Source organism: Callospermophilus lateralis, chromosome 19 (genome assembly GCF_048772815.1).
Source record: "Callospermophilus lateralis isolate mCalLat2 chromosome 19, mCalLat2.hap1, whole genome shotgun sequence".
Taxonomy (NCBI): domain Eukaryota; kingdom Metazoa; phylum Chordata; class Mammalia; order Rodentia; family Sciuridae; genus Callospermophilus; species Callospermophilus lateralis.
The window spans coordinates 15,193,258-15,214,791 of NC_135323.1; the positions used below are offsets into that span (position 1 = coordinate 15,193,258).

Below are 21,534 nucleotides of genomic sequence, written 5' to 3' on the forward strand. Positions count from 1 at the left end.
ACACTGTATAGACAGGATTTTGATTTATGTAGTTGAAATCATGAATTATTATGTTTCAAATTCTACATTTTGAACAGAATGCTCCTCCTTTCAGATATTTGGGTCACAGTTTACATTCTGGTATGTGGATGGTGGTGTAACTCAAGAATGAGACATTCTAAACAGGTGTATGTGAATGCACACACACACATGTACACGAACACATAGGGATCTGTGTGTCCCTCCTGCCTGACTCTCAGGGGTATACCTAATTTGGGAGCAGTGGTAACAGAGCTTTGCATGCTATTAATGAATTTGAAATTTATCCTAAAAAACATGGGTAAGTCATTGAAGAATTTTAAGCAGACAGGTGACTTGATCAGAACAATGTTTCCCAAATTTCACTCACTGGTATAAATACATCCATGATTTATGTTACATACCTCCATATCTTACACCAAAAGTTAATTAGACTTTCTTAAACCAACTTTCATTTTTTTACAAATGCATTTAAAGAAGGCAATCCATCACTAGGATTGCTTGCCATAATCAAACATGTAACCATTAGGGCTGGGGTTGTGGCTCAATGGTAGAGCACTTGCCTAGCACATGTGAGGCACTGGGTTCGATCCTCAGCACCACATAAAATAGTTTTTTTAAAAAAACCGTTTTCTACTATTTGTTATAGTCATTAATAATTTGCAAGTAACATTTATTTTGATTCTTAACCCAATTTAAAATTTATTTCTGAGAATTAGATATTTTCATTAATAAAGGTATAAAAAAGCCCATGTAACTATTAAAACCAAACAATATTCATTCATATACCAATTTAAAATCTCATGCACCACACCTGGTGAACCTCTATGGTATGGATTGGGTCGGGGTTGTCCGCTGACGGCACAAAAATTTGAGTTGGTTTCAGGTTCTATAGTGCATCTTACAAGCTTGTTAGAATTAAAGACAATAGCAGGCTTGGAGCAAAAAAGGCACAAGCCAAAGGTGATACGTTTATATATTACATTTCCACCACCAGACCTTCTGAAAGAGCATAGATCTGAGAAACTGGATACTTGGCACTTGCAACAAACTCCCAAAGGTATTGATGCTGAGAGTTCGTTTATCAACGTGACGAGCAGGGTACTAGACCAGTGCCCTGGGAGCAGAAACCACGCCTTCTTCCTTTAGCGCAGTGCCCAGCATAAGGCACCTTCTTAGTTAATATCCACAGAATGTAGTGAACTCTCTGCCCAGTTGACCACATGACTGCATTTTCAACATGCGAGTTTCCGCTGAGTCGTCTCTCGCAATCCTATTATTCAAAACACGTGAAAACTATAGCCGTTTTGCTTAATTTCGTTGTAACCCCAATAGGATGCAATTTCAATGAGAGCAGGGACCTTCAAGATGATCCCCTCAGGTGATGGACCCAGCTAAGAGTCTCTCTGGCCTGTTCTGGAAGATACAGCAGCACATACATCACATAAGGTCTCTGCTCTCATTTGGAGCTAATGGTCTAGCAAGGACTTCACCAAGCAGCAGACAACTGCGGGGCTTCGGTGCCCAGCGTAAAAGCGAGGTGTGCTGGCTCCAAAAGCCATCAACTGAAGAGAGCCGGAAGTCCACAACTCCTGGCATGAGCCCAGAAAACGCCTGCGCAGTGCCAGGAAAGGCGTATCATTGGACAATCAGGGTCGGAAGAGTCCACGGTGGCGGGGGAGTTGTGATGGACTATCGTAGAGGGAATTAGAAAAGGATTAAAGAGTGAATATGTGGGCCGGTAATATAAGCCCAAAGGAGGTAATCTAAACTACCGTTTACTTATGAAAATGTGAGTCCTTCTGCCTTGTGTCTTGGATAAGTCGGATTGATCCAACATCCAGAGCAGTAGAGCGCGGTCGGGATAGAGAGAACCCTTACGAAGGGGGCGTGGGAAAGAGCGTTCGCGGGGGAAGCTGGGAAATTCCCGTCCTCCGCCACCATCTTGCCTGCCTTTAACCCGCTGTGACTGTGGGTCAGAGCACTCTTGAGCCATGAAGCTACTGAGCACAGCCGGGTCCTTCTCGGTGAGCGCAGCGGGAGGGTTTTGGGGAGGGTCTGGGGGCAGTGTGTCAGCACTCTGGTGTGGGCAAGAGGTTCGTGATGTGGGGTCCCAGGCCTTGGGCTTCGATCTGCCCTTCAGCTGAACCCGCAGACCTAGAGGGCTGAAAGCTCAGGTGTTAGGAGAGACTTGGCTCGTTCTGTGAACAGAAGAGACGTAACGCCAGAAGACCTGAAGAGACAGAGAGGGCTTGAGAGCCAGGCCAAGCGACTCCGTGGAGAGACTCCTGAAGGTCACTACTCTGCCCCACACCTAAGCCCCACCCGCCGCACCTCTTCTGCGGTGGCCTCTGCTTCTTGGTTTATCTTGGGTGTCGGTTTCCCCAGCGGTGAAATGGGCTTACTAATAAAGTGTAAGAAGTAAACTACTGTACCTATAGAGCTTATCCCATTGCCTGGAACTTCATTCGTTGTAATTATATCCTGACAGTATAACGTGTGCTGTTTCTCTTGGTCTCTTACTACAGGATCCCTCCGGAAGGGATTCTTGGTCGGTCCTTGTCAAAAGCCGCTTAACTAGGGCTTCCCTAAGTGACAGTTATGTTCAAACTAGGGCTTCCCCCTTTTGAACATAACTGGTTTCCTCAAGAATAGGTGTTTTGTCACTGTGGAGCACTGGTTACCAAGTAATGAAAGAAGAAACGCTTGGGAAAAAAAAAAAAAAAAGAGCAAGGAATAATTTGCACCAGTGTACTGTTAGCAATGTCTAGAGACAGTTTTGGGGAGGCTGTTACTGATAAGAAGGACACGGGTGTTGCTAAAAGCCTAGGATACATGTAACAGCCACTTTATAATGAAGAGATATCCAGCCTAACATGCCCGTAGTACCTGCGTTGAAAACCCCTGCAAGAAGAAAATGCAAAAGACCAGACCTGGGAATGGATTTCCTTGTTCTTTATGTTTAAATAGATGTACTGTGGATTATTACAAATTTAGGCTGCAATTATATTCCTGGCATGCCTAAAAAAACCCAATGATTAACAACACTTTGAGAGCAACTTAGAATGGCAAGAGTGCCCCAACTTTCCCTTATTCCAATTTTCTGAGATAACAGTTGGAAAGGACCAAAGTAAGCAAATTATAGTAAACTTTAAAGCAATTGTTTATGTTTCTAATAGTACTTATTTTATCTCATTCTCACATTGTGTTATTCAAATAACTCATTGTGTTATTCAAACGAAAATTTAGTAATTGATAATTACTAGGACAGTTCTTTACTGATTTGAAAGGGACAAATAAGCATATAACTAAAAAAGTGTCATGGCTGGGTGGTGCAGTGGCTCATGCCTGTAATCCCAGCTACTCCAGAGACCAAGGCAGGAGCATTTTGGGATTAACAAGTTTTATATATGCAGCACTTCCACTAGTAACCTTGTAAGGTTTAGTCATAATCAAAAGGACTTTTATGACATTGTATATCATTTTCGGCACCCCCTCAAAAAAAAAAACTGACTAAAGTGAATGCATTCTGAATCCATTATCTGACATTTAATAAAAGCTTTTTTCCCCCTATTGTGACTATATATTATATACCAAGAACGTGCTGTGAATGAATCTATTGTTAATCTTAGGGTGATATAAACTTTTATTTAGTCAAAAAAGGTAAGATTCTTGGTTACTCGGCCTTTGGAACATGAGAATGAAGATGCAATGAAAATATTAGTGCAGAGGAAGTTGGTAAGCATTGGGTTTTTACAAGGTTGCTAAGTATTTTCCAATTCATCTACTTAAATTATTAAGTAGATGAATTGGAAAATAGACTAAAGTGAAGAGACTTGTAGGGCAGATTAAGGAAGCAGTTTTTTGGGGGGAGGAGCAAATGATATACAATGTCATAAAAGACCTTTTGCTAAAATCTCTAAAAGGGAGTTAACATGGCAATTCAGTATACCTTTCCAAAAACTTCCAAAGCATCAGAGCTAGAGAGAAACACTAGAAACTTCAGTAAGGTAGTTAAAAGGTTCAGAAAATACAATGATTATTTATATAGTTTAAAAATATTAGCATAGAGAATTCAGCTGTCTTTAGGAATCACAAATAAATTGACATTTTAAAATGGCTTGAGTAAGCTGTTGGGTTAATAAGTTATTCAGCTAAACCATCCCACGAAGATAATGGTTGTTCTTTTTACTTCTGAACACGCTCTTTCTCTTGGCAGCACTGATACAATGCTTTTATTTAAAGCACTTTGTGAGAAATGTGTATAACCTGTCTTTTTTGTGTTTAGAGATTTTATTCCCTCAAAGTTGCCCCCAAAATTAAAGGTACAGTCGCCCCCACAGGAGTTACTCTACATCCTCAGGACCTTGAGGTTAGTCCGACTGAGTTTCTTGCTATATGTATATATGAGCGTGTGTGTATATACTTTACTTTCCTTGATAATATAAAGACATTAATCATATTTCTACTTAATCTTAAATGCAGTTTACCAAATTACCAAATGGTTTGGTAATTGCTTCTCTGGAAAACTATGCTCCTGCATCAAGAATTGGTTTGTTCATTAAAGCAGGCAGTAGATATGAGGACTCAAACAATTTAGGAACCTCTCATCTGCTGCGTCTTGCATCCACTTTAGTAAGTATCTTTATTAACCTCACTGTTTGAACATGCTTTGGTATCTTGGTCCTGTGAAAAAGAAAAGCTTTGTTAATTTGCTTGAGCAACCATACAAACTATGTGACTTAAACAAAAGAAATTTACAGTTCTAGAAGTTTGAAATCAAAATCGAAGTGTCTTATGACAAGTCAGGGTATCAGCAGAGCCATACTTCCTACAAAAACTATAAGGAAGAATCCTTCTTTGCCTCTTCCTAGCTTCTGGTGGTTGCTGACAATCCTTTGCATTCCTTAACCTGTGGCTACATCACTCTAATCCCTGCCTCTGTTGTCATATGACCTTCCTTTTGTCTGTACAGATTTCATTCTTAAAAGGACACCTGTCCCAAGGTATTTAGGACCCTTTCTAACCCAGTGTGACATCATCCTAAGTATATCAGCAAAGATCCTATTGCTAAGTAGAAGGGAGGATGGGTGGGGGGAGCCGGGATGTGTAAGTGGGGGTTTTATAACTTTTTTCACTAAGGATAAGGTTCTCAGGGCTCATTCATGTTATAACATGAGCAAATTAAATTGGTGTCCATCTGAGTGTTAGTGTTAGAACATAAGAAGTAAGTAAAGATTTATTTAAATTGAAACTGAAAGAATTGCATATATGAACATATGTAATTCTCTTTCAGAATAGACTAAGAACTCCAGTAAGCTTGTATTTGAAAATGGAATGTTTACATAAATATACTTTATTATTTAAAATATATACTTGTGCTCTACATTGCACCTTATTTTATAATTCGTGATTTAAAAGGATCCAATACTTAGGAAGGTTTCTTTAGAATATGCTAATAAGGATTACACAATAGATTTTGACATAGTGGATGTTTGGCATACTCGCCATTAAAAAACTAATATAAGAAAATCTTTTCTTTTTCAAGACTACGAAGGGTGCTTCGTCTTTCAAGATAACCCGAGGAATTGAAGCAGTTGGTGGTAAATTAAGGTTTGTTAAATAAATAATAGGAAATAAAGTGAAAACACAAAAATATTCAGTTTCAAGGGAACTTTTCTCTGTTATCAGGGTGATTGAAGATTTCCCAAACAGAACAAGAAAAAGACTGATGAATTTGCATCAAAGTATGAAATATCTTTATCCCTTAAAGTAAAAATTTACATAACCAATCGGGAATAGTATTTGTGATATACATAATATATTAAAGATTTCTATTTGGAAAAATAAAGAATTGCAAATCAGCAAAAAACAAGCAAAGGAAAAATATAAATGAATAACGATAGGAACAGACTTCCCGGAAGAGGAAGCCAGAAACACTAGTTTTGGTAATCAGCTGCATACCATAGAGACAGGGTCTCACTGAGATGCTTAGCGCCTTGCTTTTGCTGGAGGCTGATTGAAGTCTTGGTCTTTCTGCCTCAGCCTCCCGGGCCACTGGGATTTCAGGCATGCGCCACTGCGTCTAGCGCGGTTTTTAATTCACATGTATAAAGATATTCCTTATCTTGGTTGAGACTAGAAAATTTATGTCCATCTTTAGGGAAATGGATAAAGCATAGTATATGATGAGACAAGTGTATGGTTCTGTGGAGTTAAGGGACACTGAGCTATCATTAATACCATCTGTCTCTGGACCTTTGTCGTCTTACCCAACCAAAAGTCTGTGCCCATTAAACAATGACTCCGCGTTATTTGTCATCCCCCAAGCTCCTGACAACCCCAGTTCTATTTTCTGTTTCTGATTTTGTTCCTCATAAAAGTAGAATCTGAATATTTTTCCCTTTTGTAAATTATTTCACTAAGGATAAGTTCTTCAGGGTTCATGCATGTTATAACACGAGTTAGAATTTCATCCTTTTTAAAGTTGATTTGCTAGTTTTTTTTAAAAAAATAATATTTTTAAAATTTAGTTGATGAGTATGTTATCATTTTGCACTTTCTGATAGCACTTCAAAAACTTTCCAAAGGAATTTATTGATTTAACAGAAAAGACAAAAGGAAAGTTTATTATTCTGATTTATTAATTCTAATTTATTTCCAATTCAGTGTGACTGCAACAAGGGAAAATATGGCATATACTGTGGAGTGCCTGCGGGATGATGTGTAAGTATTTGCATGTGTTTAGAATATCTGCTTTTTTTAAAAATATGTATTTATTTTAGTTGTAAATGTACCTTTATTTTATTTATTTATATGTGGTGCTGAGAATCGAACCCAGGGCCTCACACATACTAAGCAAACACTCTACCGCTGAGCCACACCCCAGCCCTAAATATGTGCTTTTTAAAAAAATCCTAAACTGCTCAGGTCATGTTTGTATCACTATGACCTCTGGCTTTTGTTCGGTATATTATTAACAAATTTCATGCTCATAACACTATTTACTACGAGTCTTAACATTTAATTTGAGAATGTTAACACTTGTATAGAATCCTGAATGTTGGTTTTTTTAAATTTTTGACCTGTAACTCTTTAATTTTTTCTAGTGACATTTTAATGGAATTCCTGCTCAATGTCACCACAGCACCAGAATTTCGTCGTTGGGAAGTGGCTGCCCTTCAGTCTCAGCTAAGAATTGACAAAGCTGTGGCTTTTCAGAATCCACAGGCTCGTAAGTACAATTTCACATTACATCCTGTTGTTTCTAAAGTACTGGCTTTTTGAGAAGATAGATTTTAGAGACAAAAATTGCTGTTGAAATGTTTTCATACTTGAGTTTGAAACTATCTTTTCCAAAAAATGTGCACATTTAAGTATATTTTTATAATTTGGATTATAAAGTCCTAGATGTATTTCCTGTTTTCCTTCATGTGTTTGTTTTGCTTGCACCAGAAGCATCAGCAGTTTATCTTTGCTGCTTCTGCTGTTAATTGTTTATTGTTATGTATTGCTGTTATTGTTAATCAACTTCCCTTTATTGAGTCTTTCAGAAGCAAGCAACTTAACTTTTAAAAAAATAAGAGCTTAGCCAGTGGTGCACACTTCTAATCCCAATGACTTGAGAAGCTGAGGCAGGAGGATCATGAGTTCAAGGCCAGCCTCAGCAAAAGCAAGTTAGTGCTAAGCAACTCAGTGAGACCCTGTCTCAAAACACAAAACAGGGCTGGGGATGTGGCTCAGTGGTTGAGTGCCCCTAAGTTCAATTCCCAGTACCAAAAAAAAAGAACTTTTTTGTGTGTTCATTTTTTATGCTTATGCAGTGTTTAATTATATAGTATAAATAAGTACAATTGACAGAACACGTTTCTAAACAGGCTCTGCTATCTCTTAGAAGTCATACAACTTCTGGAGAAAGCAGAAATGTGCAGGTAGATGAGAATTGGGGACCCACTGCAGGGCCTCAGTAAGCCACAGGCTTCCATGGGAATGTCAGCCTGTCAAGAAAGGATCCTATCAGGTGTCTGGAACATAGCACATTTAGTTCATATTGCTCCTGTTACTTCATGATGATGCTTTATGTCAGAGGAATATGGTCTTTGTTGCTGAGGACCTATACCAAACAAATGGAATGGTAAAGTAGAAGAAAAGATGATTTACATTTCCAGAATGACCCCTGCCCCATCGGTGGCATAAGCTTGCAGCCATCATTCCCCGTACAATTACAGTATAGTCTTGTTGTGTCTTCTCTGGTCTCTGTCTCCAAGTTTACAACTTACGTCTGTGACTCAGATTGAGTGCCCCTGAGTTCAATCTCCAGTGCCAAAAAAAGAAATAAAGAAAAGTGTTAGGTGGGCTCTGACATGTAGAAGCTGCTACTATATAATCTCTTATTTTCCTCAGCACATTCAACTGGCAGACTTTCAAAGCTGCTAGAGATTAAATGATAATAAATTTCAAGTCCTCTTAATATTTGAACGCCAAATTTGTATAGATTTTTTGTAAACTCAGTTTTTAAAATATTAAATATTGTTGTCTTTACTAAGTGATAGTTCAGTAATTTCTTCTTTACCTAACTATCTTATAGGTCTCATTGAAAATTTGCACGCTGCTGCTTACCGGAATACCTTGGCTAATTCATTGTATTGCCCAGACTATAGAATTGGAAAAGTGACCTCAGAAGAGGTAACTAGTAAAACATACTGCATTTTAAAATGTGCTCATTTTCACCTTTTTTCTTTTCTTTTCCTTTTTTTTTTTTTTTTTTTTTTTTTCATATTTTTTAGTTGTCACCTTTATTTTATTTATTTATATACGGTACTGAGAATTGAACCCAGGGCCTCATACATGCTAGGCAAGTGCTCTACTACTGAGCCACAACCCCAGCCCCTGTAATTTTTAATACCACACATACACTGTATATCTGCTTATGCATTTGGATGTATACCTGTACTTTGTATATAAAATGGTTAAGTTTGTTTGTTTCTAACCCACAAGAACCAATTTTTAGACTCCTAGAGGGATTAAGAATACATGTTTTACCCTTAATTTTGCACATTTTGAGTCAAAAATAATAGTAAAAACTATGATTCCTACATCTTATTGATCCTCAGATCACCAGAGTGGTTGATTAGATGGATGGCTAGTTGGTTACTTTTTTTTTTTTTGATGGATGCAATACCTTTATTTATTTTATTTATCTTTATATGGTGCTGAGGATCGAACCCAGGGCTCCACACTTGCTAGGCAAGCACTCTACCACTGAGCTATAACCCCAGCCCATAGTTGGTTACTTTTAATAAAGATTCTAAGATTCCTTATCAAATCTATCATATCAGTCTGTAATATGGGCCTCTGAAATTGGGTGGAAGTGAGATGACCTTGAAAATTCTCCCAGGTAATTCTATAATAGTTCAGATTGGAAACCTTCATGTTAACAGTGACCTCATAGCAAGAAAAGTTTGCTGAGATTGGCTTCAAGGTGGACAAGAAGGGTATAGTGATAGAACTCTATTAGGTCAGCCATAAAATATTTACAATGCTTTATTACTACCTGTAGAAACACACAGCAATCTAATGTATGGCTTAAACCACATGATAATAAAAAATCATAAATTTAGTTCCATTTTTTTCAACTTCAGATCAATGTGTACTCTTAATTTCTTTTCATTCCTTTTTATTAATGGCTTTATTGATAGGTATGTAATTCTACCTATTTAAAGTATACATATCAGTGGTTTTCATTATTATGATTATAGAGTTGTGCAACCTAACCACAATTTCCATTATTTTAAGCAATAGTTTTTATAACTAAGTCCTTTGTAGTTCATTTCAGCAGCATTTATGTCTGGGTATTTATCTTCTGTGGAACTGCACTTGTATGTTTTTACAACTTTCTATATTTATACCAATAAAACCTAATAAGAGTTTTTAACTTTCTCAGTTACATCACTTCGTTCAGAACCATTTTACAAGCGCAAGAATGGCTTTGATTGGACTTGGTAAGTTGGGAATTACTGTATGTCAGTTTGCTTCCCTAAGGACAGTTCTTTAAACTGTAATTATGTGAATCTAGAACAAAATTTTAAAACTTCTATATTTGTCAAACAGGTATATATAATCAAATTTTAATTGCTAGTCATTTATTTGTGAAAGCACAATCCATTATTTAACTTTATAAACCATTTGCTTTATATTCTTTACAGTATTTGTAAAACCTGTAACAAGGATGCATTTCTGTAACAGCAAAGAGCACTTACAAACTATCTTTTAAAAAGAAGTACAACTTAATAGAAAAATAGGCAAAGGGTGTAAACAGACAGTTCATGCTTAAAGTGGCCAGGGTAGAGCCAGTTATTTTAAAACATAGTCACCCTCACTAAATAAACATTTTAATCTGTGAGAACATCAAAAATTAAAAGGTTGATACTGGGGGCTGGGGATGTAGCTCAAGCGGTAGCGCGCTCACCTGGCATGCATGCAGCCCGGGTTCGATCCTCAGCACCACATACAAAACAAAGATGTTGTGTCCGCTGATAACTAAAAAAATAAATATGAAAATTCTCTCTCTCCCTCTCTCACTCTCTCTTTAAAAAAAAAAAAAAAAAAAAAAAAAGGTTGATACTGCTCAGTAGTAATCAGAGCAGTATCAAAATTTTTAGTGGCAGTGTAAGAATTGTCCTAAGAGCCAGGTATAGTGGTGTACACATGTAATTCCAGCTACTTGGGAGGCTGAGGCATGAGGATCTCAAATTCAAGGACAGCCTGGGCAACATAGCAAGACCCTGTGTCAAAAAAGAAATAATTTGTCCTACAGAAATACTTGTTTAACTATAAAATGTTTACATGAGAATATTGTTAAAATATGGATTTTAAAGTGTACAGTTATAAAAATCAAAAAATATGAATATAACCTCACAGAAAAAATTCAGATGAATATGATAGTAAATGGTTAATATTAAACTGTAAATGGATATATGGAAGAATGGCATTGCAGTAGAAAGCCTATTTTTAAATTTTATAATCACTTATGTTAAAACAGAAAAACAGATGTTTTAGAAATTCTGGTTCTAGCTTTGTTTTTGTTTTTGTTCAAACAGGTGTGAGTCATCCTGTTTTAAAGCAGGTTGCTGAACAGTTTCTCAACATGAGGGCTGGGCTTGGTTCACCTGGTGCAAAGGCCACTTACCGTGGAGGTGAGCATTCTCTTCTACTATGGTTAGTTTATCAGAAGGACATTTCACTGGTAGAACAGCATGTTGGGGTGGAATAGACTTGATTATTTACTATCAAACCATTTCAACACAGAAGGAAATAATTAGATGACTTAGGTATTTAGCCTTAACATGTTTTATGTGTGTGTTGGAGTAGGGTGTCATGGGGAAAATATAGGACCAAGGAAAAAATAGGGCCCGGGAAAAGCATAATCTTAGTGGGTTAATACTGTGTTATAGAAGATATTAAAGAATAAAACCAATGGTGCTGGGCATGGTGGCACATGCCTGTAATACCAGTGACTCAGTGAATGAGGCAAGAGGATTACAAGTTCAAAGCCAGCCTCAGCAACTTTTTGAGCAACTTGTCTCAAAAAATAAAAAGGGCTGGGGTTGTGGCTCAGTGCTAAAGCGCCTATAGGTTTGGTCCCTGGTACTCCCTACCACCAAAAAAAAACCCCAATGGTGACCAAGCCATTTTCCTTCTCACCCTCTTCTTACTTGGCCCAAGGTGAAATTCGAGAACAAAATGGAGACAGTCTTGTCCATGCTGCTGTTGTAGCAGAAAGTGCTGCTATAGAAAGTGCAGAAGCACGTGCATTCAGTGTTCTTCAGCATGTCCTTGGTGCTGGACCGCATGTCAAGAGGGGCAGCAATGCCACTAGCGTCTTGTACCAGGCTGTTGCCAAAGGAAATCACCAGCCATTTGATGTAAGTCTGAAAAGTTAGTAATCTTTCTTGTTTCCAGAGACTCAGTATTTATGATGTAATCCTGATCATCTACTCTTAAAATTTGAGACGAACACATGAAATATTTGTGCAATTGAAATGACAACTAAGCTTGATTTTGGTACATTAATGGGTCTATCAAAAACTTATTATTTTTAATCCTAATGTAGAAAGAGGAATTGCATGCTTAGAAGTTAGAAAGTCACACAAGATCCCTTTATGATAAAGTTTTAGATCGTATATGTATCCCTAGATTCTAACTAATGTTTCTTTCTAGATATTATTGTTTCTCTTCTGTTCCAGTTGCTACTCTCTGAATTTCACTACTCTTTTTGTTTTCCAATCAAGTGAGCAAGATATATACCAAGAAATTGTTTACAGACCCATCCCTCCAGTTTAAAATTAAATTAAAAGAAAAAAAATGAGAGCTTTAATCATAACAAAAGGTTCATGTTACTTTAGAATACACTCTTTTATGACAGGAAAGTATTAAAGCTTTAAAAATAATGATACATCAGGAGAATATAAAATACCAACCAACTAAGTATTAGTTAATGAATGAGCATTGTTTGCCCAGTGTAATATCCTTCATGAGTTTTGGTAGTACACATATAAAAAATAACAAACTGAATTATAGGAATGAACATTGGTCATAGTTTCCAATATAGTATATGGAACATGAAGACTTGTGCTTTAGTAAAGTCTTTGGCCATTTGACACTTAATGATGGAAATTTGAATTAGCATTTTTCTGTTTTTTATTTGTCTATTTTAATTTGAGTGGTAGTTTTTAAACTTGTTTGGATTTTATTGTTATTGTTTTAGCAGAGGGACCTTTTTTCCTATATGATTTCCCAGCTGCAATGCACAAAAGGTTTAACTTTTAAAGAAATTTTGAAGACTTACTTGGCTGAAATCTTTTGAATCTTCTGTACAGAGCCTCAGGGTTCCCGGACCATTATCTTAAAGTAGTCCTAAGTTAAATTTTGCTTTTTAAATTTTCTCTAGATTATATTTCATCATTCACTGTCTACCGTTTTCTTTCTTTTTTTTTTTTTTATTTAAAGAGAGAGAGAGAATTTTTAATATTTATTTTTTAGTTTTCAGCGGACACAACATCTTTGTTTGTATGTGGTGCTGATGATCAAACCCGGGCCGCACGCGTGCCAGGCGAGCGCGCTACCACTTGAGACACATCCCCAGCCCTGTCTACCGTTTTCTTAATGCTTTATTTTTCACTATTGAATGTTACTGATGGCTTTGTGTAGCTAGAATTTATTCCAAATTCAGTGACATAATTTAATAGAAATTCCTACTTTAGATTTTGACCAGAATTTTTTTTTCAAACCATTTGAAATGAGTTTCTTCTTATGTTTTACATGATCTGGTTTTCAAACTTTAATGTACCTAAGAGTCATCTGGCATACTTGTTAAAAATCTGCCTCCTAAGCTACCTACGTAGGACTGTGAGTCAATAAATCTTGTTTTTTTGTTGTTGTTGTTTTTTTAATGTAAATGGTCCAAATGAACACTGTGAAACCCTGTGTTGGTCAATCAAGATCCCCTTAAGGAGCTCTAAATTCTGCTCACACTTTGGTCAGCAATATCCCTATTATCCAGAGGCTGAACTTTTTGCCACCTTGGAAATCTATATAATTTTTCTGTAACTCTTTGACCTTAGTGTGTGGGATAAGTGGAAGCAAATTGATGAAAAAGTCACCACCAACAGCAAGAGAGAAAAAAAAACAGGTCTAATGATCTATACCATTTGACTATACTGTATCTGTGTTATAATAAAATGTTTGAATTATCCTTTGTTCATCAAAAGAAGTTTATAAAATACCCAACAAAAAGGAAAGTGAGCAGTCATTTTAGAAAGATTTAAATGAGGGGTGGAGGAGCTCTGAAAGTTTCATTGTATTTCAGGTTTGTGCATTCAATGCCAGTTACTCGGATTCTGGTCTCTTTGGAATTTACACTGTCTCCCAGGCTGCAGCTGCTGGAGATGTAAGTTTCCAATTCATTAATTCTTAGAATTTTTTTCCCCATCATTAGCATGTGTTCAGTTAAAATATGCAATGTTTGAATGGTCTGTCAACATTTCTCAGTGTGAAACCATTGAAATGTATCTGCTATGAGGAAAACGTTAAAATGTATATTAATACTTCCAGAAAAATAGGGAAATGCCTCCTTGATGTTCTGGTTCTATTTGGACAAGTGGCATTGAGTTGACTCTGAAATATCTGGATATGAGAACCCTGGAAAGGTCAAGCCAAGATGTGTATTTTCTGATAGAGATTGTGCTAAAAAAAAGTCAGGGTTATGGGTGCTTTTACTTGTAGGAGAAGAAAGCCAAAACTCAAATTCTGGGAAACACCACCTATATAAGGCAAATGACTCAGGAAAAAAGGCCAGGAAAATAGGAAGAAAAAGAAGAGAAACCATTATATTTGGAGGCCAGGAAAAAGAGAATGGTTGATACCATTTTGATCCACTGATAGGTTAGCGTCCCTTTTGTTACCACAGAGAGGTCTTATAGTTTTAACAAACTAGATCGTTATTGGTGATTATATCAGTTTCCCCAGAGGAGTAGAAGTGAACCAAAATTTACAGTGATTAAGGAATGATTGAAAAGTAAGAAGTGAGAGATTGATGCAGGTAGGTGGAGCTTCTTAAGACTTGTAGCTGGCCATTTTGGGAGAGTTTATACTGAAAAAATGGGACATTGATAAAGAAAGATTGGAGCAAATATGAGTTAAAAAATGACAACTAGCTCAAGTCTGAGAAAGTAAGAACAAATGGGATCCAGAATTCAATGGATGTATTGAGCCTAGGAAATCAAGACTAATGTTGGGAGATGTTGTCAGAAGATGAGGAAGAACCTCCATCATAAGGCAAGAGGCTAAGTCATCTTTTAAGAGTGAGAGAAAAAAAGTTTCAAAGAAAGTAATGAGGCTTGGGACAAATGAATGGCAAGATGCACAAAGTATGGGCAGCAGGGGTAGTATAGGTAGGTATCTTGAAGTGCCCATGAATTCATAATACAATCAACCAGGTCTGTTTTATCTTTTATTCTTCATTAGCATTTTTTATCCTAATGGAAAAATTGGGGAGGCAGGTAGTAGGATTAATCCCAGATTGGAATCCAGCAAGGTGGACAGGTTAGAAGTAGGAAGAAGATAGCACAGGAGTTGGGAACATTCAAGAGTGAGTAAAGGGTCGATTCATAGATATAGGCCAGATAAAGAAGAGAAAGGGGCCTGATTGAAAGTAGAAAAATAAGGCACGTGATCTTGATAAAGTGGAAGAATAAAGACTGAGGCTGGAAGTCTTTGGAATTGGGGATTTCAGAGATAAGACAGGTCGAGGTTATGTGTGGGCATGGCTATAAAAATGGGTAATTAATGTGAAAGGGAAATGAAAGTCCTGGAATTTAGGTGATGCTGGGAACAATAAGTAGCAGGCCTGGAATGCTACCAGGGCTGGGATGAAGAAAATCATGGGCCAGATTTTTTAAATGTATTTGTTAATCATGTATTTACCAAGCACCCACATCTCTAGAACTTGAATCTTTCTTGACTTTGACATTCCGAGTATGGATAAGCCTTATAGATTGACTATTTAATTAGATTACTAATTTCTGCTCAGTTAATATTAAGAGAGAGCAATTTTAAAAGCATGATGTCATGAGAGTTTGGATGCTTAGATACTATCATTTGCACAAATGGTTGCTTTAAGGAACATATAGTAACTACAGAATTCCAAATGGACCCTGTACTGTTTATCAGAACTAACCCTCTATCTTGTGTTTTTGCCTCAGTAGAGGAACATTTGCTTGCCTCTGGAGACTCTGGCACTGGCCAGGGATGTCCAACTCTTACTTATGTGTCTTAGGTCATCAAGGCTGCCTATAACCAAGTAAAAACAATTGCCCAAGGAAACCTTTCCAATGCAGATCTCCAGGCTGCCAAGTAAGTTTCCATATTAACTACTTTGAAAGTTGTTTTTCTTTTTTAGTTATGATATAACATACTTATAAGGAATGAGGAATACAGAAAAGTATTAAAGGGGAAAGGGAAAACTGGGGATGTAGGTCAGTAGAAGAGCACTTGCTTACCTTACCATAGGTGAGGTCTAAGTTTGATTCCCAGCAGCACAAAAATAAGTAAATAATACTAAAAGAGAAACACAACCGTATTCCATCACCTAGACATATAATTGTTAACATTTTGCTTATTTTCTTGACTCTGCGTTTTAAACATAATTGTTAACATTGTATTTATATCTTTTGATTCTAATTAAATGTTATGTTTATTGTAAAAATATGAAAATTACAAATGAAAAGAAACAGAAATAATTTCTCTTTTTTTTTTTCTTTTAAGCAACATGTTACTTTTTGTTAGATGTAGATGGACACAATACTTTGTTTTATTATTTTTATTTTTTTATATGGTGCTAAAGATCGAACCCAGTGCCTCACAGGTACCAGGCAAGTGCTTTACCACTGAGTCACAACCCCAGCCCCAATTCCTTTTTTTAAAACATCAAAATGGTGTTTCCATTTATTCAGATAACTAAACATTTGTTTAAATACCAACTTGTATATTGAAATAAACTTGTTGGAAATTATAAGCTACAAAGGACATCTTTAGGTTTAAAACACTTTTGTATTTTCTGTTATAGTTGGCCTCTGTATCCTTCATCTGTGGATTCAACCAAAAAAATTAGGAGGTGGCAGGGGAGTTGCCTTTACACCAAACATGTGCAGACTTGTATGTTGTCATTTTCTAACAATAAAGTATATCAACTATTTACACAGTATTTACATTGTATTAAGTATTATAAGTAATCTAGGAATAATTTAAGTATATGGGAGGCTGTGCATAGGTTATATGCAGATACTGTGCCATTTTATGTAAGTGACTTGAGCACTGGTACACATGGGAGTCCTAGAATAAATAGCCCACAGATGCCAAGGGACCACTGTACTTTCTAGGTAGAGATTCCCAACTGGGTTTCTTGAAAAACATCTGATTTTTTTGTTTTGTTTTGAATAAGAAAGATGAATACATGACTTTTAAATTTCCACTATCCAGATTGAAAGCGTCAAAAAACAAAACTCCTAATGTATTAGTACTTCAGCACTTTAACTCCTAATGTATTATACTTCAGCACTTTAAAACTGACAGAAAAATTGGAAAACACCCTGCACTTTTGTTTAACAGTTAAGACATTGTATTCTGACTCCATCTACTTAGGACATTTTCAGGATGTGAAGCCTGCAACTCAAGTGTGTCAGGGTAAATTTTAACCCAGGATGGAATAGCCTTTACTCATTTCTGTTACTGTTGTTATTAGTTTTGTTATGCAACATATTACAAAATTGTATCTCTTAAATAAGTACAACACAATTGCATTGTAGCATAGTTCTTACAAAGTATGATATTTTATACAAAATAAAATTGTGGTTATTAATGCCAAGATATGTTTTCTGTCTTTTTGATGGAATTGATATTTTTTCTTGTAAGGTTTTTAGTCTTCCTATAGCAAAGAGTCAAAGTAAAGTGTCAGTCCTGAAGGGACAAACTAATAACCTCTTGGTAAAGTTTATTGCAGGTAAATCCTTTTTTAATTAAACTGACAATTTGCTTAAATTGCTGCATTAGATTGTGATTAAATTTAGATGGAAGTCTTTGCTGTAAGTGCCAAAGGATGATAGTTTGTTTGTGGTTTAAATAACTCAAGTACCTTATTTAATACCATGGAATAATAGTTCATTTTTTAGAGAATTATAAATTGGATTTTGTCTTGTTCTGTTTCAATTTGATGCTTTTGTGCTCATACTTAAGCTGCTTGGGCTTTCAGGACTGTACCATCCTTCCCCACCTGCCTTCTGCATCCTGCTCTACCTTCACTGAGGCAAATCCTGGCATAGAATTAGCACTTGGGGATTGGGGGAGGAGAGAGAGAGAGAGAGTGTGTGTGTGTGTGTGTATTGAGCACAGCATTCTGCTAAATGAACCTGCATAGGTAGATAACTTTCTTTCGTGTAAATACTTGGATTATCACTAAAAATGTAGCGCAAGTCAGGAGTTATTTCACGTATAGTTTTACCTAGATCTAAGTTCTAGTCCAAAATCAAAAGGTAATGCACGCCTGTAATCCCAGCAGCTCTGGGAGGCTGAGGCAGGAGGATGGCGAGTTCAGCAAAAGCAATGCACTAAGCAACTCAGACCCTGTGTTTAAATAAAAATGCCCCTGAGTTCAAACCCTGGTACACACACCCCACACACACCAAAAAAAGGCAGTCTGTTGAGTTTTCAGTACAGTTTTGTATTGAAAGCTTTCCAAATAGTAAATGATAAATTATTCATTGAATGGAAGAAATTTATAGAATGGAGGCCTTAGCTGTTAATATTTACCAAAAACATTGCAGAACTTTGATTGTGCAAAGGGGAGGAAGTGGAAGGGAGAAGGTATGGGGGCAGGAAAGATGGTGGAGTGAGGAACATTATTACCCTAGGTTCATGTATGATTGCACATATGGTGCAACACTACATTGTGTACAATCAGAAATGAAAAGTTGTGCTTAATTTGTGTACAATGAATCAAAATGCATTCTGCTGTCATGTATACCCAATTTAAATAAATTAATTAATTTAAAAAACATTGCAGAGTTTGAGCTATATACTTTTAAATTGCCTTGCTTTATAAAATTGACTTCTGCCTTTTATCCAACAGGAACAAGCTGAAAGCTGGATACCTAATGTCAGTGGAGTCTTCTGCAGGCTTCCTAGATGAAGTTGGATGCCAAGCTCTAGTTGCTGGTTCTTACATACCACCAAACACACTCCTTCAGCAAATTGACTCTGTAGCTACCAATGATGTCATAAATGTAAGCAAATGAAATTTTATGGTATAACATGAGAAAATTTAACCTTAATGATCAATTTCAGAAGAAATGCATAAGCTTCTTTGGGCTCTATGTTGTTCTCATGCCTCACTACCTAGTTTGTAGACACGGGGGCTTATCGTCAGATCTGCAGATAGCTTCCTTGTCAACTCAGGCCTATGTGTATCTTCCTTGTTCAAATAAATTATCATTAGGTTAAACCATTTTAAAATCCGTAGGTCAGGAAGAGTCAAATACTGTCTCATAGGATCTGGCCTAAATAGTAGTGAAAAATAACAACTAAGAAATAAACAAGGGCTGGAGTTGTGGCTCAGCGGCAGAGCACTCACCTAGCATGTGTGAGGCCCTGGATTCGATCCACATAAAAATAAATAAATAAATGTAGATATTAAAAAAAAATAAGAAAGAAACAAACTCCATCCTGCCAGTCCTTCCATCATCCAGCATTTCAAGATTTTCTTTATTCTTTTTAGCCTAAGACCTTCTCCCACTTTTGGCATTTTTCCCCCACACATAAGACTGGTTTTGAGGACTAGGATTATGTCTAGACTATGTCTCATACTTTGTATTCTCTAGAATGCCTAAAGAGCACAAGAGCTACAGCATATATCTAAAGTCATTGGGTTTTTCCCGTGTTTTTCTACATTAAGAAATGTCAACTCCTTTTTTTTGTAGATGTCTCAACTATCTAAAATAATCTGTTTTTTAAAGAGACAGAGAAGTTTGTTTACCTTGAGTTAATAACTCTAACTTCATTCACTTGCCCCCAAGTTCATCATTACATACTCTGCTAAGTGGCTGACCTTATCTTACATTCAAGAGTCTGCAGCCCAGCTGCCTCCCTCACCATCTCTCCTCCATTAGGAAAGCTGGCCTGAGATAATGGGGACAAGGCTGGGGGAGCTGCTGCTATACCTAGACCTGACTTTTACTGCACTTAACCTAAATATACATAACCAGGCTTTGAATCTGAAATAATGGCATAAAGAAAACTAAAGAGGATGGGACTGTGTTCGTAGTGCTTGCCTAGCACATGTGAGGCACTGAGTTCAAGCCTTAACACTACATAAAAATAAATAAAATGTGTGTCCATCTACAACTAAAAAGTATATATATAAAAAATAATAAAATGCTTGGTTCAGTTATCAATATAAGTTTAACTTTAACTGTATTTTGATAGATCCAGACTATTTGCTGTTATAATACAGAAGCAAGCACAACCCTGCCTGAAGTCACTCTGCCCTGTTTTTCAATGTCAGTGAGGTTTTCCTCATCCCCCTAACAATTCTGTTATCTAGACCACTGCTCTTGCTCACTCGGTAAATATTCGATGGAATATTCATATTCAGAAGAACAGCCAAGGGCTAGGGTTGTGGCTTAGTTGTAGACCTAGCATGTGTGAGGCCCTGGGTACTATTCTCAGCACCACGTGTAAATAAAAAAATAAAGGTCCATCCACAACTAATAAAAATACTAAAAGCTTAACTTTTCCTCCACATTGTTCCAAATTAAATGAAGCACTAGCCATCTCATAGCTTATTTTCACAAGAGACTATTATAGAATTGCTGGCTTAGAATGTTCTATCTATAAACTCTTGAAATGGCAAAGTAGTATGGCAAAAGTTTATCTACTTGACGGTACATTATTATTTCTTTTAATTTTTTTGTCTTCTTTTGTTTTGTTTAAAGGCTGCAAAGAAATTTGTTTCTGGCCAGAAGTCAATGGCAGCAAGTGGAAATTTGGGGCATACCCCTTTTGTTGACGAGTTGAAACACTGAAGCACAAACTGCAAGGGAGAGCACAGAACATTTTCTCATCCCAGAGCAGCAGACACATGAAAGTCAAAAGTCTATAATTTATCTTGTTTTTCTCAACTAAGTAAAATATCATAAAACATAAATGCAAGTAATTAATGGAGTCAATAAAACATTCTGCTTAAATGTTTTTCCTACATTTTTCCTGTTTAATCAATAAGTATTTATTATATACTGAGATCTTTGGGGTTTTTTTGTTTTTTTGTTTTTTGACATGTTTGTTTTAGATGTCTCAAAGGAGGCAAAATGTAATTATTTGGTACTTCAATTAAGAAGCATTGGACACTATTAAAATTAAGGCCAAGCAACTACCAGGGTAAAAATTTCCAGATTATTATTGGTGACTTTTTAAGATGCAAACAAATTAAAAATCTGTCATTTTGGATAACAACAATTAAGTGATCTGAGTTTACCCTCTTTGCCTTTTTTTACAATGAAATCATTTCTGAAAAACAAATTCCCTATGAATCATATGCCGTGTAACTGTTACTTTATATTTCTAATTTATTTTCACTGTGGCAGTTTTTATTTTTCTCTTCTATTTCTCATCTGTTTCAATCCTGTCTCTTTGAAATAGTTAACTATCAGGCCAACACTAAAAGTAAAGTAGGGCTGAAGGGTTGCTAATATGAATAACTACCCAAAGAATCTAATCTAAATATCAAAAGAAAATATGGTATTTACCTTAAAAAGAAGTTCTCTACCATGTTTATATATTCTGATAATGGTTTCTTCTACCATATTTTCTAAAAGATGGGAAATTCTCAGAAAGGAGGGTCTTCATGACCTGAATTGCTATTTTGAGAACAAGATCTGTGAAACCCCAGGAAGTCTTTCACTTTCTCAC

General features: G+C 36.4%; 1 protein-coding gene across 1 annotated transcript; it reads left to right on the plus strand.

The window, feature by feature from the left end:
• Window positions 1-1,916: 1,916 nt before the first annotated feature.
• On the plus strand, window positions 1,917-20,817 carry Uqcrc2 (ubiquinol-cytochrome c reductase core protein 2). Its single transcript, XM_076840931.1, has 14 exons — window positions 1,917-2,045; window positions 4,307-4,390; window positions 4,504-4,653; window positions 5,567-5,631; window positions 6,688-6,744; window positions 7,128-7,252; window positions 8,606-8,703; window positions 9,962-10,019; window positions 11,118-11,213; window positions 11,743-11,942; window positions 13,886-13,966; window positions 15,854-15,930; window positions 18,701-18,854; window positions 20,562-20,817. Exons 1-14 carry the CDS (start codon window positions 2,013-2,015, stop codon window positions 20,649-20,651), a joined length of 1,368 nt encoding a protein of 455 aa, XP_076697046.1. The 5' UTR covers window positions 1,917-2,012; the 3' UTR covers window positions 20,652-20,817.
• The last annotated feature ends 717 nt before the right edge of the window (window positions 20,818-21,534 follow it).